The sequence below is a fragment of the Semicossyphus pulcher genome, unplaced genomic scaffold (genome assembly GCF_022749685.1).
Source record: "Semicossyphus pulcher isolate SPU_LCO1_2020_fin unplaced genomic scaffold, fSemPul1.0.p SCAF_1, whole genome shotgun sequence".
NCBI classification, from domain to species: domain Eukaryota; kingdom Metazoa; phylum Chordata; class Actinopteri; order Labriformes; family Labridae; genus Semicossyphus; species Semicossyphus pulcher.
Genome location: NW_027211603.1, coordinates 7,138,718 through 7,166,667, shown reverse-complemented (window position 1 = coordinate 7,166,667; position 27,950 = coordinate 7,138,718). Strand labels below are relative to the sequence as shown.

At 40.2% G+C, this 27,950-nt stretch overlaps 2 protein-coding genes across 3 annotated transcripts; one reads left to right on the top strand and one right to left on the bottom strand.

Moving 5' to 3' along the window:
• Nucleotides 1-29: 29 nt before the first annotated feature.
• Nucleotides 30-7,178, top strand: LOC138590090 (cellular retinoic acid-binding protein 1). Its single transcript, XM_069660650.1, has 4 exons — nt 30-153; nt 1,253-1,431; nt 2,600-2,713; nt 6,944-7,178. Exons 1-4 carry the CDS (start codon nt 84-86, stop codon nt 6,992-6,994), a joined length of 414 nt encoding a protein of 137 aa, XP_069516751.1. The 5' UTR covers nt 30-83; the 3' UTR covers nt 6,995-7,178.
• A 158-nt stretch (nt 7,179-7,336) lies between these two features.
• On the bottom strand, nt 7,337-26,650 carry LOC138584632 (paired amphipathic helix protein Sin3a-like). Of its 2 annotated transcripts, none has more exons than XM_069656950.1 (21): nt 26,550-26,650; nt 22,333-22,549; nt 21,985-22,170; nt 21,614-21,720; nt 21,155-21,482; nt 20,703-20,954; nt 20,440-20,592; nt 19,939-20,094; nt 19,579-19,665; nt 19,321-19,439; nt 18,752-18,977; nt 17,422-17,538; nt 16,968-17,206; nt 16,706-16,889; nt 15,969-16,551; nt 15,719-15,888; nt 15,192-15,365; nt 15,005-15,097; nt 13,536-13,630; nt 11,078-11,285; nt 7,337-9,438 (listed from the first exon to the last, which is right to left on the bottom strand). In XM_069656950.1, exons 2-21 carry the CDS (start codon nt 22,525-22,527, stop codon nt 9,220-9,222), a joined length of 3,891 nt encoding a protein of 1,296 aa, XP_069513051.1. In that variant the 5' UTR covers nt 22,528-22,549; nt 26,550-26,650; the 3' UTR covers nt 7,337-9,219. The 2 variants fall into 2 exon arrangements, with proteins under 2 accessions (XP_069513051.1, XP_069513128.1); XM_069657027.1 differs by having other exon boundaries at nt 19,579-19,662.
• Between the last annotated feature and the right edge of the window lie 1,300 nt (nt 26,651-27,950).

Sequence of the window (27,950 nt, the reverse complement as noted above, 5' to 3'; positions counted from 1 at the left end):
CGGACGGAGGCAGAGAAAGAGTCTGAAGAAAAGGAGCAAAGGAGACGGACGACAGGACGCACATCCAAAACCCCGCAAGAAAAATGCCCAATTTTGAAGGCACCTGGAAAATGAAGAGCAGCGAGAATTTTGAAGAGTTGCTCAAAGCCCTGGGTAAGAATAAATTACTTTTTTCCTATTATGGTTTGAGTTGGATTAGTGAGTGAAAATTAAATGGATAAACCTTCCAGAAGTCTATTATGTGCACTGTAGAGGACTACACCTGGAGAACAGATATTAAAGTGAATGTTTATTTTTGAAATGCATGCAGTCTTTTGATTCGCAATTGTAAAAAACTGCAAAAAACTAAAAATGCATCACACTTGATAATAAATTTGACTCAATGTGTAGACTGTAAGAGTCCTGGACGGTGAAAAAGCCTAAGAATTGATTAAATCCACTCAAAAAACTGCAGTTTTAAATGTTCTTGTAAACCGTTTTGCATCATTTTTATGAGTCCAATTTGGCTCCATGATAGCATTTTATTTTCTGCAGCTTTAATAGTTTTTCATATTAAAATGTGGGTGCAGGAGGCGTATTTTACAGCAAAAATGCTTCTTCCAAAGTGGACTACAACTGGTTTGCATCACAGATCAAGATAATGAAGTCATGCATTGTTTAAATGATGGACTACAGGGAGGATGGATCGGAAACGGACTGAAGCATTCTCTCATCTTATTGTTTGCACTGTAACTGTGTCACGGAGAGGGTTAATGGTTTTTTTCCACTCGATCGGAGGACAGAATCCGTCATGATGTACAGGAGAGCTAAACAAAGCACTGCCCAGCAGCATTCCACCCTCTCATCACCTTGTCACTGCACCCTCCACATTTGCAACATCTGCTGATAACGATCTCAGTTGCAGCTGCTGGAGGATCATTTCTTTAATATGAAAACAAACTGCTTTATAATCTAATATCTCCACCTGACAGCTTAAAGGTGATTTGTTTCCACTGTGGCGTGACTCTGCCTGAGACAGACACCTCTGCCTTTGTGCATTCCTGAAGTAAATAAACAACGTGTCACCTCTGAAACTCCATTTTTTTCTTACCACTCTTTTGGCGCCAGAGGCAGACCGAAAAAATGTGAGGCGAGAGCTCACTGTGAGATGATTGGATATGGAGTGAAGTGGAAATTGTGTGAGGTTTTGTACATCAGGTAAAACTTGATATCTATACTTTGGGCTCACAGGTAGCCGTGTGTGTGTTTTCAGGTGTGAATGCCATGCTGAGGAAGGTGGCAGTGGCGGCTGCATCCAAACCCCATGTGGAGATAAAGCAGAACGGCGAGCACTTCTACATCAAGACTTCGACCACGGTCCGCACCACGGAGATCAACTTTAACATCGGAGAGGAGTTTAATGAGGAGACGGTGGACGGGAGAAAGTGTAAGGTAAGTTTAATTTAAAGAGTGAACTTATAAAAGCACATTGAATTTATATTTCTTTGTGACATCTATGAATTAATTAGTGTGGCCACATCTTTTGAAAGGATATTCTCATATTGTGCATGTGGTTCACATTTTTGGGTGTTTATTGTTCACAGTGAAAAAGTGAAAACTGAATAACTCCGCCTTTTTCCAGAACAACATGTAGCCTCTGAAATGGGCCGTTCAGAACAGCTGCAGGTTTCTACGTAGAACCTTCAACCAATCGTCATTCACCTCAGGCGGCCTTCTTGCACGAGCTTGTAGTCAAGTCGTTGTCAAGATTTCAACTTACAATTCCGATACCTCCTGTCGATTCTGGCTCGTACATATAAGGCAGAATAACCGATCCTAGAGCAGCCATGTTTTCTCCACGAGGGATCCCACACTCGAAAAATTAAAATATGTATATCATTTTTAAAATGAAACAAACTTTACCAACAGAGAATAGAAAATTGATTGCAAAGCTAAACTATGTCCACTTTAACATTACAGACGGATATTTTGACTTTTTCCTTTCCTGTATAAAAAGAGTCTTCGGGATACCCAATAGCATCTGAACACATATATTTACAGGACTTCTGAAGAGCTGTCCAAAGCACTGTTATTCAGGGATATTGCTTTGAAAAAAAAACAAAAAACTGGACAAACAGATTCAATTCTTTGCGAGTTAAAGAACGAGGGACTGGCCAATACTCTTTTGTCAAGTTGGGGGACTTCAGAAAGACAGACAACAAAAACAAAGCAGCAGATCCTGCCTGTACGTCCCTCGCTTGTGTCAAACTCCCCAAATATTAGATCCAACATTTCCCATAATGCATCCAATAGCACTTTTCCTTAGATAATGTTCCTCCAGAGCCAAAGATAACAAACAACATGGGCGAGGTAGGGCTCCTCTTGTCAGTAAAATAGGTTGAATATCCCTTTGAGTCACATATTTCACAGAATTTACGGAAACTGGCTTCAGAGAAGTAGCTAAAAATGTAATAAAAAGGTGAGCTATAACATGTAAAACTCCCCTGTGGACTGACGGGACAAAGATTAACACACAGTCCTCATTGATCTCCCGGCTATCGGCTAGGTGAAAGTGAGAGACTAGATATATGAAACCTCATTAAACTGTGCTTTTCTGCAGAGCTTGGCCACTTGGGAAACAGAAAACAAGATTTACTGCAAACAGACTCTTCTGAGCGGGAACGGCCCGAAGACCTTCTGGAGCCGAGAACTCAAAGGGGACGAACTCATACTGGTGAGTTGGTTTGTTTAGTTTACTGCAACTAGAAATATAGTTGTACACCAGACGGAAAAGTGCAGCTGAAGACTCAAAGTAATAAAGCATATGAGGCGTCTCTGCACCCGGAGATCATTTCAGTCTCTCGCTTCTATCGCTACACGTCTCTTCATCGTCGTCTCTTTTGTTTTCTCGGGTAAAGTAAAAAGTTCTCTTGCTTGTTTTCTTTTATAAAATTGTCTCCCAGATGCTCTAATCCCACCTGCCCGAAAAGGATGTCCAAACAATGACTCCCATTTTCATCTGAACTCTCTGCAGATCAATGAACAGATGTTCGGATGTTTTGTGGGATGAGGTGTCACATTTGGAGATCGCTGTCTTTCACCACATGGGCCATTTTCTGATTCTCTTTGTGCCAAAAAGAAAACAAGGGATCAGCTTAAAGATCAGCTTGGTTAGAGTTTGAGGAGAAGGTTGATACATCTTTCATGTCTGTAGGAGGAATATGAAAGTGCAGCTAATTGCTGGTTAGCTTAGCTTAGCATAAAGACAGTCATAGGGGGAATCAGCCAGGCTCTGTGCGAAGGTAAAAACAGCTTTCAACAAGTTTTCAAGCACATGTGGCAAAAATCACAAGGTCTAACTTCACAAATATTAAACCTTTCTGGTTTTCTTCATCCTCTACGAAAGAACTGAACTCATCTTACTCTTGACAAGAAAGCAAATTAAGATTATTTACAGTGTTGATGGTCAGGCTGAATCACAGCAGAAGCAGAAACCAAACAGAGAGGCCATATCTGGGTGGTGACACCAGATGTGGGAATGTTTAATGATCTGGTGAATATTTCTCCAAAATGCTACGTAGTTCATAGAAAATGCTCTGATCTCTCATGGCCTCTGGCATAAACTATCCATTTCCTATGTTTTGCCAAATGTGGGTGTGGATGACCATGCCTGTATCCGTGACACAGCAGATTAAAATGCTTTGATTTGAAGGAAAAACAGGAAGACATCCATTTAAATCGTACTAAATGAAATATTCTCATAAAATAAATTGACCAGAATAAAAAAATCTGAGGTTGTTTTGCTGTTGGCTGCAGGATCAACATCAGCAAAGAAAAAAGCCAAAGACAAGTGAATGACTTGTTAGTTTGCAGCAACACATTCAGAGACTCCACAAGGAAACTTCTTTTAGATTTCAAAGGACTAAATCAACATTTCACTGCCATAAGTTTGCTGTTAGACAGCTCTTCATGATCTTACATCCATCAGAAACACTCTGGTTCCTGGCAGTTTCAAGATCTCAGAGACAAAGCAGTTTTTTTACTGTAAACATCTGGGCCTGGTTGGATTTATGGTCCAGATGGACAACAAAGCCGAGTCCAGTTTGGCTGCGATGAGATCTCTTCTTTACGGCTACGTGCCTCTGCAGAGAGGCAATCAGGAAAATATTTGAGAGGGGCTGAGAGTTGGACTGAAAGCAGAGCTTTGAACGGGACCAAATGTGTTTTTATTCAAGATAAGGGTGTGTGTGTCCGTCCATGTTGGCGCGATGAAGCTGTAATTTGACAGGCATGTGGGGTTTGGATCATTGGTGAAGACATACATGGAGATCAGATAGATTCCCTGATGTTCTGTTGTTTAAACATCACTCCCTCAAATTAAAACATCACTCCCTCAAATTAACACATCACTTGATGCGCTGCTAAGAAACAAAAGGCGTAAACGCTCCTCTGTTCACTGCTGTTATATTAAATAGTACAACTTTAATACAGAGAGGACTGAACACATCTTCTGCTGACATGAGTTCCCTCTCCCCTCTGCTCGCAGACAAATGTGATAAATTCTTTAGTGTAAACAGAAAAAAGATACATAAACTCGAAGAAAAGCGCGGCCAGCAGATGAGGAAATTATGCTCTCAGGGAGAGACGGATGGATGTGAGGCTTAATGAAGACAGCATGTGGCTGACTGCACTCGCTCTGAGATGGGAGGACTATAATGACCACTGGGAGAGTCCACAGTAAAAGGGAGAAACGGATAAATGCTTGAGAATGAAAAACTACTCTTTCGCTCATCCATGCAGGGGACCTCATATACGTGCTTTACATTTCAAGCCAATAACCATTGATTTTTAAAGATTAATTCAGTCCTGCATCGGCTACTTTATGATGAGACGGGAGCCAGTAGAGATTGTGTGGCTGTGATGGTGCCGGCGTCCAAATCAGTGTGTGTCCTCCTGCGGGCTTTAATTGGTCTCATTGATCACGATGTTGGGAAATGCCAATGGACCCTGGTGTTACCCCTGGTTAATGTCTCCCTCGGCATCGCGCCACGTGCCAGATGGAGTCGTCTCGGCTTCATTTTTTTACAGCGCCGGCCTGTTTCACCCTCCGTCCCGCTACAGCTCATAGCCCGAGGTAATGATGATGTGTGGCGCTGCAGTGAGCCGTAACGCTACGCCCCTGGGACTCCCATAAATCTTTGGATTCAGACACATCCACCCGTAACCCGGGGCATCCAATGCTTCTTCCCCGTTTTAATATCAGTTTTTTGTCACGTCTGTTTCTGTAGCAGGCAGCAGTGTCTAATTAAGGTTCTGGTATTAGCCAGCATTTAAGTTATTTATGGTGGAAATTTAAGAAAGCAGCAGAAAATATAAATATTAGGACTCTATCAGAGTATTTACAAATCTAGGGGCTACAGCCATGAAGTTTAAACTCAGAATACTAGAGAGAAATCTTTATTGATTGATCTGCAGCCACTTTTTCCCCAACTGTCCGATGTATAATATATTTTAAGTATTTGTTTTATTGTTGGTTATAGGTTGTTTAAGATGAGCAATTCGCCCCCGGAAAAAGCCACTGTCAGCCAAAGCTGGTGTTCTCTGTAAGCGATAGAAGCAATAATATTTGAAATCAGCACCACATCTGTGGAGAAAGTTGTACAAACAGCTTGTGGTTTCGCCCATTCTACATTCCTACAACACCCAGCGTGCATTGCGCCCCTCCCTCTGAAAGGAACGGCCCAGTGAGAGACGCTGGAGTGAAATACTACCACTTTCCAGTCAAGGGTCAGAGCCGTTCAGAAATATGACCAGAATATACCGGTGGATCGTCGAAAAAAGTCTTCAGGTCTACAGTCTACATTTCAAACCTGACGGTTTTGAACGGGACATGACATCGGAGGTGGTCATCCTAGATTGAGGAAGTGTAGTTGAGTGAGCTCCCTGGCCTCCGCCAGATGACGTATTTTGTAGTCTGGCGGAGGTTTTCCAGGGCCCATTGGAGAAGCGGATAGCGTCCTCCAAAGGCACAGAGCGAAATTGCATTTTTTTGCTACCATAATGGCTTTAGCTCCCCATATAGCATGATAGGACTGAGGTCGAAAGTGTATTTCTTTGGACAAAAGACACATTCTGAAAAAACAATGGAGAAAAAAAAAAAAGTGAAACCAGGCCAAATGCAGGTGAGGTGACGAGTTAATATCTTATTGTAGTGAGTTATTCCAGCACTGCGGTAGCTTTAAAATAACATATATAGGAACAGTTACTTTGAACTGCATATTGTACACACAGAATAAACAGGTGTGTCTACAGTTTGGTCTGTTTCGAAATGCATTGTCCTGTTCAGAAAGTCTCTGCAACTCTATCAAAGGGATGAAACAATGTCAGCCAACATGTCGGCCCAAGCCTCCTACAGGTGTTCAACTGGGTTGAGATGTATTGACTGCAAAGGCTATAGTTTCGAATTTGAATAATTTCTTAAAGATGGTTTTGGCCTTTTATGCCTGTATTTATTAAGAGGACAGTGTTGGAAACGGGGATGACAGGCGGCAAAGGGCCGAGGGTGGGAGTCGAACCCAGGGCATGGACTGAGTCTTTGTACATGGGCCGCTGATTTAACTGCTGAGCTAAACCGGCGCCTCAATTCACATCATTTTTATACTCAAACAATTCATTTACCCACTGCCAGGTGGATGAGGGCATTGTCATTAGAGGAAGAGACCCCTCCCATCATTACAGAAATTGATATGAAAATCTTGTGTGCACAAGAATAAACTGAGCCTGCTCAGCATTTTCAATACATCTCACATAGCATGTGTGGATCTCAATTTCTTTCTCGTGTTATGTGATGCAGCTGTGCGGAAGCATCTGTTATTGTTAAGTTTTGTTCCTCGCTGTGTGTGCGTGTGTAGAAGTTAGATAATGAGTCTCATGATGACTAAGATGCTGCTTAACCTCGTTTCAGATCTTTGGAGCCAACGATGTGGTTTGCACGAGGATCTACGTACGAGCGTAGCAGACGTCCATGTCCTCCAGATTTCAAATCTCCTCAAAGAAATAATCCTTCAGTATAACAATTGTCAGTGTGCAATCTTAACATCTTTAGCTGTCTGTTTTTGACATTAAACAGTTTGCATCTTCTTGAAACATTCACATTTCCGCCACACTTTGCTGCTTTGACACCTTTTTGTATATAATTTTTTCAGATCATTGGAAATAAACAATCCTGATGTGAATATGATGGTCATGATGATTTCTTGTATTGTTCTATTCATGCTACAGATCTTGTGAAGGTGTAAAAGACAAACCTGATGTCAGAAATGAAAAAAGAAGTGGTCACCCGAGTTTCAGTCTATTTAAAGGATATTTTAATGCCAAACACCATACTAACACTCATGTACAACATCGTAAAAGTCAAGAGAAGAGACACATTAAACGAGGTACAAACAATGTTTTATGTACAATCAGCTCTGTGGGACTGCCTGTGCTGTAAACACAGGAGATATAAAACTAAAAACCCCGGTAATAAACTGTTCCAAGATTGTCTGCAGCTGGTTATGTTACTGACCATCGCTTCTTAAAGTTCAGGACAATGTTGGAAGGATGGATTTAGTCTTACTTTTTCCTCGTTATCTGAGCTTCTTCTCAACTTTTGGTGTGTTTGCTTCTATCCTGCTCATGTCGTGGCTGTTTTTCCGAAGGTTAATATAAGGAAAAGCCTGTTTCTTATACGTCTGTATCCTCTGTGAAACACTTTACAGCATTTAGTGTGATGGATCTCTTTCCATCTTAACTTACCTGAATATCTACAGGGCCGATTCAGGTTCCTTAAAACAAACAGCAAAGGCAATAAAATGCTTAGTTTCCATCCCTCTTTGAAGGGAGAACAACATTCACATTTGTATTTCAGCAGGAAACACAAACTGATAGCTTTGATAAACTGCCACAGGGAGAATTATTGCTTGCTTTTTTTGTTAATCCTTAAAACTGTACACAAGTCACATGGCTGACATTCACATATAGACACACTATACAGTCAGTGTTCATCGCCAACACTGGGCTTAAAAAAAACATAACACAGCTCATGTACAGTCTTTATAGGTGAGACACTGTGCGAGCACTTGACCTGCAGCACAGATTCTAATCATTTGGTAAATACAAGAGAAAGTTGATGGTACTGCTAAGACTTCAGTACTTTGATGAACGGACATAAACTGAATTTTTAAAAAAAAGGAGAAAATGCTGCTCAGCTACATTCAATCATCTTAAAACCACGAGTGAAACCGATGCCAAAGACTGAAGGTAGAAATGCTCAGAAAGGGGTCAAAACACGTATAAAAGGGGTCTTTTTTTCGACTAAACTAAGACTTTAAGGACAAAACGTTCGACAGACCACAAAGGAAAAAGGTCTCATTAACATCCTTTGGTAAAAAACGGTTAAAATTTTGCATTTTCTTAATAAACCTCTCTGCGGACTCTAGCGTAAGATCGATACTATGTGTGTGTTAATGTACGCTACACATTAATGACATCTGATAAAAAAAAAAAAATCTAGATATAAACAACATATTTACACAGAGTGTTTGGGCGGTCATAAATTATTGAATATTATACAGTGCGTTATTGCACCTTTACCACCAAGAAGGGAAACATTCACAGGCTATAGAAGTTTACAGCTGGAAGCCAGATTCATCGTAAAGTCTGACAGCAGACATTTTGACAGAAGGAACCGGTTCTTGTTGTTCTTAAAAGACAAAAACTGAGGCTGTTTGTTTGGATTTCCTGGTAAATGGTGAGGTGGTCCTCAAAAATGTAATGTCTTTCATTGTTTAGTTAATGAGTTTTAGTTATGAAATGTTTAAATCAGGTTAGTTTTTGTTTAAACTGTGGACCGTGGAGAAGATGCAGGAAGGACTGTTTCACTGTGTATATATATATATAATGTAACATCTGTATTTAGCATACATGATCATGTGATCGCTGAGACAAGTTGGTTTTTAAATATGTGAAACTTCTATTTGACATACGCTGCACACTTTGCAGTTTGAGCTTGAAGGTTAGAACAACGTTCCTGACTCGGTTCTGAAACATTCGGAAAATTTGATGATTGACGACCCAAAGAAATTTGGCAACTGAATCCAGCAACAGCAGGTTGGAAAAATCCGCATGAAGCTACGGTGTGTGTGAAGTCATCACTGGCAGTTTGTTGTGTGAAGACAGTTCATCTTTCCACAAGAGAGACTACAGTGTTCTGTACTTCACCCGGTACTTGTTAATGTTGAGATAATGGAGGACCTCGGGGCAGCGAGTGGTGGTGCAGGGCAACAGGCTGTCTTGTTCCTCTCCCATCAGCCACCTGCGGTTGTCGGCAGCCATGTCACTGGTCACATGCTCTTTGGCCCAGGAGTCCAGCCGGGCCTGGAAGCGTCTGTGCAGGCGAGTGTGGACCCTCTCGTGGGACTGAAAGAAATATCAACAAGAAAAACAGCTCATTTAGTGCGACTCAACTTCAAAGTAAAAGAAGAATAAGACACTTTATTATTCCCTGAGGGGAAAATACATTTTTTTACTCTGTACAAACATGATACGCACACATAGGCCCGAAATACACACATGAATTAATGGAGGGATGTCAGAGTGAGGGGGCTGCACATGGACATGTGCCCTGAGCAGTGGGGGATTCGGTGCCTTGCTCAAGGACACCTCGACCGTGCCCAGGAAAGAACTGGCACCAGCTACCAACCCCAATACCATGCTTAGTACGTACCGGGACTTGAACCGGCCACCGTCCAGTTCCCAAGCAAAATCCCTACAGACCGAGCTAGCGTCTACCCCAAAACATAGTCACAGATATAGATCTAGTTTTTTAAAAATAGACTCGTTTTAATATCTTAGATTTTGAAATATCTCTACTGGTTGAATCATTGAACAGAGTAAGAATAAAGGGATAACCCCCGACGAGGTGTCCATTGTCAGGAATTTATGGATGTCGTCCAAGTGCACCTGGAAGGGCCTTATCCTCGCTGGTACCATGGCCACATGCTAAATTATGCATTTTATTATCATAAAAAATTATGATTTTTAACTCTTTTCTTGCGTTTTGCAATCCAAATCTTTTTTTTTGCCTTTATTTGATAGGACAGCTGAAGAAAGACAGGAAATTTGGAGAGTAGAGAGTGGGGGACGACATGCACCAAATGATTGGCAGACCAGGAGTGGAGCCTGCAATCAGTGCATCGAGGACTGTAGCCTCTGTACATGGGACGCATCCTCTACCAGCTGAGCTACACCGGCGCTCCCCAGATCTTCAGCTTGTTATCAAGTTGTAACATAGTTTCTCTAGTAACGCCAAAATAGAAACGAGGGTTGGCTGTGGAAGAGATTTGTAGTCCGCACAGCTCCGAGAAACTCCTGGCTCAGAGAGCTAACTAGCAAGATTCAAGGTCACTAAATTTTGATGTGGTTGACATAAAGTAAACTAATTTGACAGTATGCTGGTTAACCAGCTATGTGGTTAACAATGACATCATTGATTCATAAGTAATTTCAACATTAGGAAAAGATAGACCAGTTGAATGGTAAATAGGGATGTGAAATGATCACTTCTGTGATTCAAAGTATCAGTAAAGCAGCGGCGTTTTGCAGCTGGTGTGTTACAGTCAGAGGATGAGGCGCTGAAGGAATGTACGTCTATAAACTACACTCGGGGTTGAAAACAACAAAAGTTTCCTTCTTTTCATTTTCTATTTGTTCAGCTGTTTCCCAGTCATCAAACACGTCATGTTCTCAAAATGGGTAAACAGTCAAAGCCTTCTGTGACAATTTATCGCACTTTTCTTGATTAGGAGGGACTTCAACATTTCTGTGTCTCTGTTGCTATGGTTACTAATTCAGAAGATAGAAGCTATGTATATAATGTAGACTGTGCATAAATTTAGAACTGTGAACAGACTGGAAGTACTTCATGTGTGTCCATGATCAGCAATTAATTGCCCCCTGCAGACAACAGCAACAACAACAACTGAGTATTCAATCAGATTAAGGACTAACTATTTATAATGGATTATGGATTATGTATAAAACTATCATCTGTGCTTACCTGATGAGCCCGTGTGAGCGCTGTGTGCCTGTACATGTAATCCTCTGACTTGCAGACGTAAACCATCTTGTAGGAGTTCAGTTTGAACATGCACTCCATCTTTAGCCCACTGCTGCCGTCCTGCGACTTGTCCGAGGGGCCCTTATTCATCCGGTCCTGCTGCAGTTGCTCCCATCCTCTCTGGCACTTCCTTATCCGTCTCAGATTCCTGAAAGCCAAAACCGATCAAGAGACTTGAATAAAACTGACTGATGGCTGATGATTCTTCTGATTACTCCACACATCAAAAGGGGTGCATCACGTTTACAGGGAAAGTTCGCACAAATTTCTAAAATCTTTAAACTGTTACATATGGCACAATTTTATTTTTGACAGTATGCACTGTGATTGTAAAGCCTAGGCGATGTGGTCAGGCACATGATATCAAGCAGATTTGATTACAGTATAGGCAAATTTGAGAGGACTGTCCCTTTAAACAATTATTTTGAAACCCATGCATTGCAACTCACCGAGTAACAGAATTAGAAAGGGAGTCAAATCATTCGGGGAAATGTGGATCTATAAGAGCAGCAGAGGCAGCAGTCGTAATATTTCTGTACAGTGCACTTCCGTTGCACAGCCACATTAAGTTCAAATCTTCAAAATGCTTGGCAAACATATTTCTCATCATTGGAAATTGATCCCGATTTTGTGCAGGTAATAAAAATGCAATTATTCACCCCACCTGAATGAAAGTTTTAAATGTGTACTTACCACTGAGGGTACAGGTGAGCGGGGACTGAAACCATGAAGCATATTTTTGCATTCAGGGCTCCACTTAAAAAGACATGACAGGGAGGCCAATTTCAAGTAAAAACTGTTAGAAACAAACACTAGGAAATCGCTGCCTGATCGGAAACCAATCAAAAATATGAGCTGAGGATACTTTGATGTGCACAAACTTTCACCAACAATGTACAGAGTGTTATGATCATGAGATGAAGACCCAACACAACTGGAAAAGAAACAGCTTGATTCTTTTTTTTTTTACTGCCATTGAAGTTATTTGTGAAGATCGGTCTTCTGACCTCTTGAGCTGCTGATCTCTCATAGATTTTATGGAAAAAGGACAAGATGTGGGTGAGCCCACTGATAAATCAGTAAGGTATCAGATTTATGCAATGGGTTAAAGAAGAGTAAACTCAGATTGTTTTGTTTGAAAAAGCCCTTTTGAAATGTTTATGGTTATGGACAGCCATCTCAAAGAAAAAAACAACTTAAAAAGCAATGACAGACAGGCCTTATGTGCAACACTCAACTGGAGCTTTAAGATAGAGCGGACACAAGCACGCCTCCATGCACAGCTCTGAGGTGTCAGGAAAGAAATACACCAACATGAAGATACAATTTAGACAATCATTTTATTTACAAACCCTACTCCTCTGTACAAGTGTTGCAGATAATGTGCTTGACCAGAGTTTTTAAAAACTTATGAGCACGAATTTCTGTCAAACCAGTGGAAAAAACCCTCACCCACAACAAAAAGTTGCAACGGGAGTGCACTGTTTCCACTGAAAACTATTACAAACATAACACTGAGTATAACAGACTTCAACAAAATGGACATTTGAACATTTACATTTGCAAACAGTGATTAAGTCACATACAGGACCTTTGATCTGAATACAATCACAAACAAAGGGCATGATCAGGTAGAAAAGGAAACCATGACTTCACTGTCCTGTCTTAACAAAGTTTTCAGGTCCAACACAAGAGCTTCAGTCTCTCAAACTCAGGGCAAAGACATCGTAGAAAGATGAAATTATTATGAAACAAAAAGTGAAACCCATTTGTTTTACTTTCAGTTTGTGCATTCAATCACTTTTGCTCTTACATTACACAATGAAAATCATCATTTAAATTTTAATACAACGAGAATAATCAAACCAAATGATTCTTTATAGCTGTCTGATAAAGGTGGAAATTCAAAACCCACGATCTAGCCGAAACCAGTTTAAAAAACATTACTATAATAAATAAAATTCCCATTAAAAAGGAACTGAATCAATGAATAAATAAATTCCATTATTTTGTTTAAAAAGATGGCCATGTAAAGTGCAATCTTCCATGTGGAGCATCGTTCAGAAACTGAAAAAGAAGTCATGTTCACGGCCAAGGAGACTCTTAACAGACAGGAGGGCATCAGGCACTGCAAGCACTTTAATGTAACGGTGTAGTTACTCTTTTAATCAACCTTCTCAAACCCTGGCCCACTTCTAAAAAAGGGAAGAGCTCTAATGCCCAAAATTGTGTGGTCAGAAAAAGCTTCCTAAGTGCCTCACTGTTTCTATCTCTGACAAAAGGAATTGTATTTGGCAGCTGGTTTGGCTTTTCAACAGTAGAGCTGCTCGGCTGACTAGAACCTCAGGACAGAAGCTTAAAGTGTTCAGACAAGAGGGAGACATGGCTGGAGCCTCACCTGGGGAGGAACACCGGCTTCTGGGCGAGATGTTCACGCAGCTCAGGGGACGCAGAATCTGAGTTCAGGTATCTGCCCACATAGTCGGACCACCTCTGTGGAAGACAAAGCAGACAAAGATAAAAAATTACTTCATATTACAGTATTATAGTGTACTAGTATTACAGAGTTGGTTGGTCCTCTTTGACACACTATATACCGTCTATGCGTAAATGGACCCTACTAAACTCGCTCTACTTGGAACTTGGAAAATCCGCCATTATTTTTTGTGCTTCAAAAGTGTGGAATTATTTACAACTAAAGATTGACAGTCTAGCTTCTCACTGTGAAATTGTTTTCATTGAATATTGTCTTTTTAGGTTGTTTTAATTGTGTAACTTTCTGTAATTGCAAACGACTGAATCCTCAACGATTTTCAAGGCTAAAATAAAGGTTTGAATTAATTGTGTGTTGGTGTTAATTCAATGATATTTCAGCATCAAGGTCATAATTGGAGGTGGGGCTGCACTGAGCTGCATTATATTATATTGAGGTGTTTCTAATGCTCTGGCCCCCTCATGTATGTAAATAGGAAGGACAAAAAATTAGAGACTCATCTGAATATAATTGAGTTCAGTACAACAGCACCTTTAACTGTGGCCTCTTCCGACTCGCAACAAAACAAAAGTCAACTAAAACTTCAGAAAAGCAGAATCCATGGCAGTGCTGTTGTACTGAACTGCATTGGATTGTACAGGTGTACCTAATGAAGTGGCCGGTGAGTGTATATAGCATTGGCTAATACAAGCTTATTGCAGATATATTGGTATAGACCTGAAGTATATGAAGTATATGAGGAGCACCAGAAATATGAATAATGCATTTGAAAACCAGTGACAACATTAAACTTAAGAAAAGCACTTATTTTCTACTGTAGTATTCTGCTGAGCATATTTATCAGCAACAAGTCTTAAACTTGAACACTGTTATCATATATTAAACAACACTGGTCTATTCATTTCAGCATATAGAGTAAAAAAGGAGATCACTACCACTTGAGTCTGATAGGACTTTGCAAAATTACTAATTTTTTTCCAATTTATCACAAAAAAAATCCATCCACTTCAATATTAAACACATTAAAGCAACACATTCTTATATTTCAACTAGCTAAACTCAACTAGTGAACATTCGAGATGATCCAGCATTCATGCTACATAAAAAGAGGTTGACTTGTAATTGACTAAAAACAGTTTTTAATGAACTGAATGTTTCTGCCCGAAGAAGACGGAAGGATATTTGGAACACGTTACAACACAATGCAAACAATTCACCAGCATGAACCTAGGGCTCAAAAACATTCGCATAAAAGTCATTTTTCCCCCAGCACTGTTGTAATAAATAACACAGTAGATTAGAAGTACTTAGAAGTATCTAATAAACTGGCAGCTTAGTGTATTAACTATTGTTGAATGCTGAATGAGTCTTACCTCTGCCTCCGCTGGTTCATCAGAGTTCTCCTCTTCTGTGTCCAGCAGCTCCATGGCCAGACTGACAGACCCTCGGCTCTTTACAAACATCAACTGAAGGAAACGCAAGAGAGGAGAAGAAATAAACAAAGTGTTCACTGCAGCCTTTTATGTTAAATATCATCACTAATTTCAGGGGTTATCGTACTTTGAAGCAGTTCTCATCGGACATTAGCTGCTCTGCTTTGCGCTGGTAGGCCCCCTCTGCTGTGGCCCTGGATGTCTGCGTGGACAGTGTGCCACCGTTGGCTTTATTGGCACTTTCACTCAGGTACATGTCCGTTACACGTGCACAGACATCATCGGTGACAAGGTGCTGGAGCTGTGAAAGACATAGGTTTAAGTTTAAAATTATAAAAGCCTCATCGGTGCAAAGGCAATAAGAGAAAGCTTCACAAGTTACAGGATCACTCATCACATTTGAGAGATAAGTATTACATATTTAGATTGTGCTTTTGCTAGATCTGAACTACATATAAAAACTTCAATTGTAAAACACCAACATTTTTCTTTCTTGCTTTATCGTGCCTCCTTAATCCTGTCATTCCTGCTTTTCTGAGCTTAAAAATGTGCACTTCTTTTAGCATAAAAGACCAAAAATTCATTTCATGCATCCTGTAAAATTGAAGCTCAGCATTACTTGAAATTAATTGCACAATTAAATTATGTACTGACCTGCCGGACAATGCTCTGGATGAGTTTGTCCATAGTGAAGGCAATGTAGGCATGGATAGTAAACATTTCCCTCAGCGAGTCCTCGTACTGAGTTGGCTCCATGTTTCCATCCAGAAGATTACGCACCATTTCCAGAAACACGGAGTAGTAGTCCTCCACGTCAACATCCACTGCAGAAAACAGGACATGTTACAAGGTGAGAAATTACTAAGTAAGATACATCATGGTTGCTTCTTGTTTTCTAACTTACTTGGCTCCTTCATCTTTAGCTGGATTGCTGGATTTTCATTTTTCTCCCTCTTGAGCCCCAACACTTCTCTTTCCCAATCTCGTTCTCGGGTATCCTCTTCAATCTGCTTCTCGGCTTGCCCGTAGATTCGAAGCAAGCGAGAACAGAGGATGTGGTGAAGACGGAGGAAGATATACCAGTAGTTGTTCACATAGAACATGTTATAGGCCTCATCTGTGCCCCGCAGCTTCTGAGCTGCCGTGTTGCTGAAGAGGAGCTTGGACTTTGATGGGCTGCTGCCTGGCAGGCCGTTGTGCTTCTTGGGGCCTTCTTGATCCATCTCCATGTCTTCTTCCTCCTCATCTTCCTCTTCCTCCACATCAGACAGCTCCCCTCGCCGTGCAAAAAGCAGGTCGGGGATGAAGTGGTGGATGATCTGCTTGATCTTGTACTTGTCTTCTTTCTGGATGCCCACCTGTCTTTTGACATGATGGATGATCAGAGCAGCCGCGTCCTCCAGGATCTGGCTGTCCTCGTAGGTCAGGGTCATGTGTGGGCCAGTCGGTGGGGGTGTGGCAGTTTCCTCTGATGCTCGCTCCTGGCGCTAAAGGACACAGACAGATTTAGAAAGGGCTGAATGTTGAGATAATAATCTCATTAGACAGCAGCATTCAGTATGAGATATTTAGACAAATGAATCTCTATTGTGGAAAGCAAATTATGTTTCAAAAGCACCACCAGAGAACATGCGTCCTTACGTCATCATATAGCATCTCTATTTCATTCAGTAACGTCTTGGAGCGCAGCACTTTGGTGTCATTCTGCTTGAAGTTGATGCCTTGATGGTCGAGTGACTTCAGGTAATACTTTTCATTCTGCTCCCGCCAGATTTTGTTGAAGCCTCTCTGCGCTTCTCTCCATTCCTCCTCCTTCATTTTTAATCTGCAACAGACATAAAAAAAGTAATGAACAACCTTAAATCTTATAAAGTATGAACACTAAAGAAATCAGACTATTTACCTTTTCAGCACTATGGGGACAGACACAGCTGGGTTCCTCTTGAGCCCGTCGATGATGTCGTGGGCCTTGTCTCCATATATCCTCTGGATAGCTTTTCGGTGAATGACCTCTGAAGAGCCGCCCATTGTGTTGTCCAGCTTGAAGCGCAGCTGCTCCTCAGCTGACATGCGAGACAGCCTTCGCTGCACAGTCTCCAGAGCTCGTATCGTGGCCAGGTTGGCTTCCAACACAACATCCAGCTAAAGGAGATAAAAATAATGACAGAAAAATGATTGAGAAACTGTATCTAATTTTGGGTGGGGATGCCAGTTGAAAGGTTTTCATTGGATATCCAAATCTTTTTTTGTTGTCTTTTGACTCCTGAGCATAATGCATTATAGAGACAGTAGTGCACACAACACAACCATACAAACACAGTTTATTCTTGAGTGTAAGTGCATGGAGTATTTCTCACCTCAAAGCGCTCATCCTCACATCTGTATATGTGCTCCTCGTATTGAGTCTTTTTGGAGCTCACAAATGTAGAATCCTCAGACCAAGATGGAAATGACACCCATGTGTCATTCAGAACCTGCAACAGGTGAATTCAAATTTCTTTGAGCAAAATAATAGATAAAGTTGTGCGAAAGGTGTTGGGGTGGATAAAACCTGCATGGTGCAACGTGCATGCCAATACAATGCACATTTTTATCAATTAATGTAATTAATTGATAAAAATACAATCTCACGTCTTGTTAGTCACCCAAAATAACATCACCTTAAAGTTCTGGATTACTAACTTAAAGCTCCTGAGAGGAACTTTTGGTTTGTGTTGATTTTGGCGCCCCCTCTAGACAAAGCCGTACTTCTTATCTCTTTCATTTTGTCCGGCACATGCTTAAGTGGTGGTTTTTAACAAAAAATCTCATCCTGCTTTCTTTAACCGTGATATGTACAGTATCTCAAACTTTAAATTTCTGCCCTGGAAAATGTAAACAAAGGCAGCGTGCAGTTAATCGCTTCGTCTGACACCTACCCCCCCACCAGCAGTTTCAGGCATTAAAATAACTATATAGAGTAATCAGAATTAATGTCCGTCTTTTTCATTACCAGTGAAAAACTCCTCACAAGTTTTAAAATATTAAACATTTTACTTTACTTTACTAAAAAGGGGAATCAGAAATAAAGGCCTGTCTTTAACACAAGCCTGCTTCAAATCAAAGGCTTGGAACTGACTGCAAATGCGATTAAAAAAGTTCTCTATTTGAGGACAGCCAGCAATAAAACAATAGTATTTTGATGGCTTTGTTGTTTATTCTGAATAATCGTCTCAGCCAAAAATCCCATTACTCAGAATTATTAGTAGAAGTATTTTACTCTGAAATGACTGAGCTACTTTTCTGTTGTAAAACAAGTCAGACAAAATAACAAGCAGAAGTCAATGAAGTTTTGTTAACTTGTAATGGGCGTTTGATGTTCAGTTTCTTTAAAGTAAATACTCAAACTATTCACCTACAAATTCATCCAAAATTTAATAATTTAAATGTCTCCTTACTTTGTTTGACTGTCATTGTGTTACTTACTTGTGTTACTATAAAAAACACAATTTACTAGCATGTGATGCTTCTAAAATGTTAGTAACACGCAACAATTAAACACAACAACAACTCCTACTACTACTACTCTGGAGGCTATCGTTTAAGCCAAATAGACTAATACCAGCGTACCTGGTAGCCCTGTTAGCTGAGAATAAATTGGTTATGACAGAAATACCTTTAATAAGCAGACTTCCTTCAGTGACTCACCTCTCTGCACAGCGGCGTCCTTCCTGTGCACTTGGGCTGCTGGTAGCTCTTCGGCAGTGCTCTGTAGCTGGACCCCAGCCTCTTACAGGAAGCGTAGTCGATCTCCATGGCGATGCCCTCTGTTGCACGCTCCTTTGGTAAACTCTCTGCGTGGCTCGACTCCCCGTGACAAGACTCCCGGTAGCCCAGGAAGTTTTTAAACCATGTAAAAAGCTCTGGGAATTTTCTGTTAATCAGACAAGTATATGAAACAAACAATTAATAGTGATGCTACAGACATATTGAGGAACACTGGCATTAGTAGTACAAATATAAGCATTATATGTGATGTGTATGGATGTTGAAACAGGTATGAAATCAATACCTGATGTGTGCAAAAAGGACTTTATGTTATAATAGTAAAACATCACAATATTTTACTCATTGCATTAAATACCTGTTGACAACTAATATCTTTAAGTGTGGAATTATCATGAAGCTAAAATGCTAAACAATGACGTTATAGAGACAATACAGCATTGAGGTTTGTGTACCCCCAGCACTGAGAGACTGTGTAGGTTTAAACTCACCCAAGAAATGGGATGACTAACTGGACCAGCTCGGCACGGGAGATTACTTCCTGGTTGAAAATGTGAAGACAGCGCAGGAAGTTGTCGTACGCCTCAGAGCTCCGAAGAGCCTTCTTCACCTGTTGAAATGTTTCAGTGATGAACAAAAAGTTAACAAACTTTCCCTTTTCATATCTTTAATGTTTTAATAAATCTTGTCATCTCATCATTGTGCGACTTTAAATGAACAATTTTTGTACCGATTAAAACAATACTGACCTTTTCAAAGAACATCGTTTCAGTGCTGGTGCTGTGTTTGCCGACTTCAGTTAAGCCATGATCCTTCCCCAGTATTTTGGGTTTCTTCTGAAAGGTAATAAAGACATGATAAAGTTTTGATTGCTGCAAGCTCCCAAAAATGTTTAATTTTGAAAATATTCAAATATAAGAGAAGATTGTCCTTCTATGGTTTGATACACACAGTTAGCAGAGGGACTAAAGAGAGGTTGAGTTGAATCATTTAACATTAAGTCTACTCTCATTAATATGAATTGCCTTTGCAGCACACATTACTGACATCTAAAATATATTAGAAAAACACAAACAGTACAAGCAGTCAGAATGTTGAGTGGTGTGTACCTTAACAGGTGGTGTGGCTCCCACTCCACCGGGTCTCCTGATTGGCAGGCCGTTCTGGCTCAGTCTCTGTTTGTTGTTCAGTAAGGGTCTCTTTACTGTGCCGCCATGATCATTACGAACCGACTCTGCTCTGTCTGGCGTAGTCTTTCCCAGCAGCTGAGAAGAGCATAACATCTCATCATAAAAAAACATATAAACAACAGGAAGCATCACTGTTTGGACAGTTTGTTTAAATATGGTCGAGATTTAACGCAGCTCAATTTGATAAGGGGCATTTATTCTATACACAACACATGTTGCTTAACAGCGCTGCCAAATACAGCTAAACCACTCCTGTGAAACAAAATAGACCCTTAAGATCCAAAAAAAGAGAAATCTTAACAAGACTGTTCCAAAATTTTCAAAAGATACCAAATTCTGTGTTATTTTCTGCAACTACAAGACAAAAAGATTTAAAGCAGAAAGACTTTCAGACTTTTTGCTTCCACGGCTGAAACTCACCAATGAGCTGTTTGCATCTGGAAGGAACTGTCCAAACTCTGACAGAAGGTCCTCCTGGTTCTTGAAGAGTCTTGCCACCTGAGTGTAGACCTCCTGCTCAGTCAGTGCTGGGGTGTAGTTACCGCCCGCCTCTTTAGCATTTCGTTGTTCCTTCTGGAAATTACCAAAAAAAAATTCAGATTTAGTTTAAATCATGATAGGCTTGTTGCTTGGTACCTACAGTTGTGTATATGCTACATTTCCCTTTGCATGTATTTTCTCACCTGGTATGTGTGCAGGATTTCCAGGAAGGCCTTGTAGATGTCCGGCTGACCCTGGAAACGGTTCTTGATCTTGTTGACATAATTAATAGCGTGGTTGAACTCCACAGGCTGGTTGTTCTGGAGAGGTGGTGCACCGGACGGCGTGCTGCTCACTGGAGTGTGGGACTGAACCGTAGGTGAGCGTGGAGAGGCGTAGGATGGGATGGATGGGTTGGGCTGGCTGGTTGGTGTGTGAGCTGGAGACTGAACTGGCTAATTGGGTTGACAAAGAAGAGCATACGTATCAGTCATCAAGGAAAGACTCAGTTCGGTGTGCAAAAAAAGCTACATCTCTGAGGCATTCAAAATTAAAGATGAAGTACATTCTGGGACATATGAATGATAAGAGGCCAAGTGTGTATTCTAATCTATATAACACAATCAAGTGGAAAAGTATGGAAACTTTTCTCTACCTTGCTGGTTTTATTTGGAGCAGGTTGGGCAGGGGCCGGTGGAGTGGCGGTGGTGGTGGTGGTAGTGTGCGGGCTGGCCTGTGGCAGACTCTGGTGCTGGTGGTGGCTCGCAGGTTGGCTGGATGCTCCACTTATAGGGAGGTTCTGAACAGAAATCCCATGAGGGGTGATGTAGTGGATCTGACCTGGTGTGGTCACATTGACTAGATCGTTGGTTTGAACCTCAATTTTATATCCGGGTGGCAAGAAAGTGTTGAAACCCATAATGAGGTCTGGGTGGCCCTTGAAGAGCTGGGACACACGGTTGATGACTCCAGGGGTGTCTATGCTGTAATAACACAATGAAGGACATTCAGTATTTGGGGTGTTATCAGCTTGGTCCACAGTTATTTTTCTGCATGTTACAGGTTAAATGTGGCACATGATGTCAAGGAAAACGGCAACACAATTGGAGCTCACCTCTGTGACTTGAACTCTTTCATAATATCAAGGAAATCATTATAAACTTGTGGCTGATTCCCAAACTGCAGCTTCACTTGATCCAGATAGGACAAAGCATCTTCAACCTATAAAATAAAGAACGATAAATTAATAGCAGATCTCCCCTACAAAAATCAGACACTTCGTAACCACTGAGAATACAGAAAATAAAAATAACACTTTAAATGAGTAAAGTCAAAAAGTATAAGACAAGTCATACAAAAACACTAATAACTATATATAACTTGCACGTCATTTTTTTAATGTTCTTGTACTAGGTTGTTGCTGTTTTTTAAGTTAAACTTGGCAGATCTATTTTAAAGTTTGTATATTTGTGCATTTAGGACTACCTTCAGCCGCTGAAACTGCTGCTGTCCTTGGGTTGAAGTCAAGGGTGCGGGTGGATGAACGTGTCCTTGGACCACTGCCGGGCCCTGGGACTGAACTGCCAGGCTGTGTGCGTGGGGACCGACATGAGGAGCGGTATTGTTATGTCCGTGTCCATGTCCACTTGTGCTCTGAGGCATTGTAGGCACCTTTTTAAGGAAGAGAAGAATCATTTAATGGCTTCTCCACAATCCTAAAGACAACATTTACTGGAACTTGGTGCTTGGTAACAATTTATGACCAAACAAAATACAAAACCAACTTCTGCCAGAAGGCTGTTGTCTAAGCCAAATGCATAGATACTATCATACCTGGTAGCCTTGGGGGAGAGAATACTGGATTCCAGTGGATGGCTGCATGTTGTCTGAAGCTGCCTCTATCACAGTCGGGGCCGGGGCGAGGGCCCGGTGCTGGAAGCTGTCTGCAATACCTTGAACTGGTGGGCGGCGTGGTTGCTGTTGCTGGGGCGCAAATATTGGTTCCTGGTCCTCCACACGCCTCTTCATTGTATACACATACTCAAAGGGGCTAAAGTGGACAGAGGCAGATGGACAGTAAACAAGCTGTTTGGTCTGAATTAGTCTGTGAACTTTTACAAACTAATTAGTTCAAGCATTCTTTAAGAGTGTGTAGTCTACCCAAACTTCTACTCAAGTGTGAGAGGGATAGGAAGAATCAGGGATATGCAGAAATACCTACTTTACTGTTAGAAAAGTATTGAGCAATGGAACTGAAAATAGAAAATCTATACTGTGATGCCTAGAATTAGTTAGGCCCTATGTATGTAATTCTTTGAGACATGAATACAGTCCTTGTAAGTGTTTCTGCACACAGTCTCTTGTTCTTTTTAGCAGTCTTAACAGAATTATGTTTAAAATCTGACTAGAGGACAATAAATCAAAATCTAAGAATTTAGCAGCATGTCCACATCATCAAAAAAATGGGTGTGGCACACTAGGTTTTTTCTCAGATTGTTTCAGAGAGGTGTTGATTGAATTTTATGGTCATTCCAGAAGGTATTTCATTTTAAGGTAATACATTAACTTTGTTACAAGTGTCACAGATGTACTGTACTTTATGACAGAAAGAATCATAACAACTGTTGACTTTTACAAGCTGACTGAGGAGCTCTTAAATACAGTCAAGAGGAATTTACATATTTAGATATGCATATATACGTGTGAGTCTTTTATAAATGAGCTTTGAAAGTAAACCAAGCTTCTCTGTTTCATAATGTTTCCTCAATGTTGCCCAAGGGAAATGATTTAAAGCCTGAAATACTGGTGTTTAGCGGAGGCTGAAAGAACTTAAACTAGTGTGGAATGTTTTCCAACCCTGCAGCCACCACACTGACATTTTGATATTTCCTTTCAAGAAGTTACTTAAAGAAATGTAACCTTAAGTTGCGAGTTAAGATGTAACCTCAAGTTGAAAGGTATACTGATGAACAAGAGCTTTATTTTACAAGACCAATAAATTTAAAGTAAAAAAAAAAAATCTACAATTGCAAAAAACAAACACGCACAAATAAATATAATTCTATTCAGGGAGACTTAAAAGAAAAAAATAATTTAGTGCATCAAAACATGAGGCTATGAAGAAACTATTAAGACAAAATGATTGTCCATGACAGTTCCTAAAGACATGCTGTCATGGTTCAGCAGAATGGCTGTGGCAGCTGGTTAGGGACTGTCTTACAAGTAATTGTCATTGGTGTTAAGATACAAGGAAGTTTTCAGTGTTAAAGACTTTTTTCATTGAACAGATGTAGTTTGACAGTACTGTAAAGGAATTCATGTTCAACAGACGCATCCAATGAAATCATCCTAAATGTGTGTTATTTCATAATTTGGTCTCATTGTGTCCAGATGTCACCACTCCCCACTACAATTCAGCTTACAAATTAAGAAAAGGGATTCACAACTCTGACTGTAGAGATGATGTTGCATAAGTAGACCCTTTCTAGGGACAATTAATTATACCATAAAATAATAATAATTACAATAGAAACTTTTCAAGCATTGGCTGTGCATAGCATAGTTGATACAGTACTTTTTGGCATCATTTTTGTTAATACAAACTTTTTAAAGATATTTCATAAAGAATTAGATAAGATAAGCTATTATTGATTCCCCACAGGGGAAATGTATTTGTTACAGCAGCTCAAGGGAGGCAAATTATAAAAAGTACTCAAGTAATAAAATCAGACAAAAAGTACAGGTTGCAATAAAAAACCTGACAATATAAATAATAACAGTAACAAAAATAATAGTAATAGAACTATACACATCATGTACAAATTTTTCCTTGTCATTAGATCTGCATGGGACTATTTTTCTGCACATAAAATTGTACAGCCATTTTAGTATTGCACAGTGTAGCAAAGATTATTGCACATCTTTTATGAACTTTGTATGTAGTAAAAGCAAAATTGGAAGTACACTATGTATAATTGTAGTATGAACGTTGGATGATAGCTACAGTACTGTTATTACACTATAATGAGGTGTTATAGAGTCATATATAGATTTAGTTATTGATGCAGCTGATACAGTATTATACAGAAAGATGACCCACTGTCAGCAGATTGTGGCTTGATAAATTAATATATATTTAGTAAAAGAAAGATAGGCTTTCTTTGATGATTGCATAATTGCTAAAACATGCTTTAATGCCGTCTATATGGCTCTCGCATAACTATCCATGTAATCATTTCTTACATATGAGATTTAATTGGGCTAATAACTCATAGGATGTTGTGAGAGGGATACTGAGACTGCAGAGCATGTTTTCTTCCAATGTGAACATGTACAGAATTTTTGGCTTGCATTTCAGAATCGGCTTCATTCTAAAGAGATTATTCTGCACTCTCTAAATGTCATATCAATTGAAACTGGAGTATTTATGAAGGTGAAAAGTTTACATTTTTGGATAAATAATTTGATTTTATTGGGAAAACACTTAAATCACATATGTAAATAATTAAAGGTGAAACCCCATATGAACGGATGGAAGAATGAACTTGAAATATTTGCAAAATCTCTTCAATATATGACGAGAAAAATACAGCAAAAAACTTGCTGCCATATTAGATATATTTATGTTACTTGATTTAGACACTACTATATTTAGTTCTTTTTGTTTATTGTTTTATTTCAGACTGTCCCAGCACCGGCTATAATCTGAGTTGTTAAAAATGTGCCTTAATGTTTGTATTTGAATATTGTACATAAAAATGCGGCTCTCGCAACACTTTGCGCACGTATAAAGAGAAAAGTAATTTGTCGACGTTCCCTTAGCAAACGTCACTGCAGTTGGTCAGCGCGAGCAGACATTGTGCTCACTGTCCTTTTCGGAAAACACGGCGGCAGAGCGTACGGTCTTCAGTCGCCGAAATCGTGTCTGTCGCATATTCAGTTTAAATTTTCTTTTCCAAAACGCGAAGCAAATACGACAGACAGCGAAAGAAGGCGAAATTTGTTGACTAGCGCTACAAAAAAGGCTAATATTTAGCTGCCAGTTAACACTTTACAGGCATGTAGGCGCTGCCTCTCTCGCTCTCGCTCGTGCCTCATCCCCTCCCCCTCTCTGCCAAACACCGAGCTTAGCTTAACGCCATCCGCTTTCGGTGAGCTGACCGCTTTCGCTTGTCCGATGGCTGTCGTCCGAGCTGGAAATGATGTAGCAAGGAAGCTAACCATTATCTGCACATTAAAGCGCTTATTGCCACAAAGAATCAGAAAGTGTCGGTTTGTGACTCTCGGGTCATCGCTGGCAGTCATGAGTATCCGGGACTCCAGATGATCTGAACGTGTCGGCTAACTGACGTTACCCTTGCTGCTAGGTTCTAGATGTCGAAAAGAAAACAACCACGCTTTATGTTAGCTGACAGCTCGATAACAAAGTCGGCTGCTTAGTTTGTAACATAATGGCCACCACTAGTCCAGGGTAGTTAAATAAAGTTACAGTATTTATTCTAGCTATGTTAGCTGGTTGGGTCAGGAAGAACGCTAGCTTGCTAAAAGGCTAGCTGCTACATAACGTTAACGTCGCATTAACGTCAAGTTATGCGAGAAGTTCGACATGAAAAGATTTGTTAATCACAAAAAAGCTTCCTCTCCCAATAATGAGTGTATCTTCAAAAAACCCTGACTCAGACAGTGAAATTAATTAAGGCAGGAATAAACTTAACAGTAAAAATGCATGTTGTCAAGTCAGTCAGCTCATCGTTAGCATGTCAGCTAATTCATGGTCGCCGCTTAGCTTGCTAGCCTCAACACTAGCTTGACAAACTTATCTGCGCTGCAAGCTAACGTGGCCGCTGCTGAAACCCCACTTGTTATTTTGTTGAAAGACAAAATTACATTAAAATAACAGTTCATTATAGAAAAGCAACCAGTGTTAGATCACCATCTGGTCAGTCCGGCAAGGTTATATGCCAGCTAGCTCAATGCTACGATAGCACAACAACCAACCCCCATCAGTAAAGGGTATCATCAGCTAACAGGCTAACACTTCTTCAACTTACCTCGCAGGACTGCCACCAGCAACAATGTGTCACACCAGTGTAACGGAGCCCAACCAGTAAACCGCTACTCGTGCATTCACCTGGCCGTGATAAAAAGTGAAGTTCTGAGAAGAAGTCGCAAATGGAAATGTCAAAAATGAAATTGGCCGTAGAGGCTACGTCGCTAACAACAGTGTATGTATGAAGCGGTGTTCCTTGAACATAGAGGCGTGTCTAACAGGAAGGCGGGTTTGTCTCCTCCCAGTCTAAACTGGGATTGGTCAGATCTCCAGAATGAAAACAAATACACTAAAGGCATTGAGCCAGTACAGTTTTTTATACTTGCTAAGTTTATAGTCATGCCAAGTGTAACTTTATCTGCACTGTGTGCACCACAGCCTCCATGTTGCTCGTTTGGTACACATTATATACATTTTGTGATATAAATTTATCATTTTCAATGCAAATTAAAAATAACTTCATGCATTATGAACTAATGGGCATTTCAGTCAAACATAGTGACAGAAACTGACAGCTCTTCAGGAAACGCATATCTTTGTCCAGCAAGGTATAGTAGGTATAGTATCAGGAGAGGTCAGTGCTCTGTTTCATATGGAAAGAAGATACAAATTAATTAGTAAGTTAATAAAACCTTTTTGTTTTTAAATATTTAGTTTAAAATTTCTAGAATGCAATGCCAATTTAGGGTGTAGAGTTGAAAATATGAACAAAATTCAGCATTTGCAACAACTTTCAAAAACACTGGTACCAAACCTTCATGTCAAGAGTTTACATCACATTTAAAAATGGTAAATGGACTGTACCTACATAGCACTTTTTACACTAAATGTCACATTCACCCATTCACACACTGATGGCAAAGTGCCATTCTCCAATCAGATCTATGCCCATTCACCAGGAGCAATTTGGGGTTCAGTGTCTTGCCCAGGACACTTTGACATGTGGCTGTAGCGGTCAGGGATTGAACCCTCCACCTTCTTGAGAGACGACCAACTCTACCACTGAGCCATAGCCGCCCACAAGACATTACTAGTCAAATCGCCACATCATCAAAACACTGTTTGCCTGATAGAGTTTGAAATAATAGTAAGAATTCAACACTTACTAAAGTTTTAGTGACTTCACTTTAACTACACCCCCCCCCCCCCACACACACACACACAGGTTTAATAAATAATAAATTATGTAGTTGTTCCACTGAAACTGAGGAATAAAATGTATTACAGTGCAGCCTTTAAACTGTCTATATGTCCAGTGATACAAAAAACATTTTAAGGTTTTACTTCAGTCCCAATCTCTGCAGACCGTTACCCTTATAATTAAAATGTGAACCAATTGGTTTTGGGGAAGTAAGCTGTGGAAAGATGTTATAAACAATTTTATATAGAACCTTTTAATGCT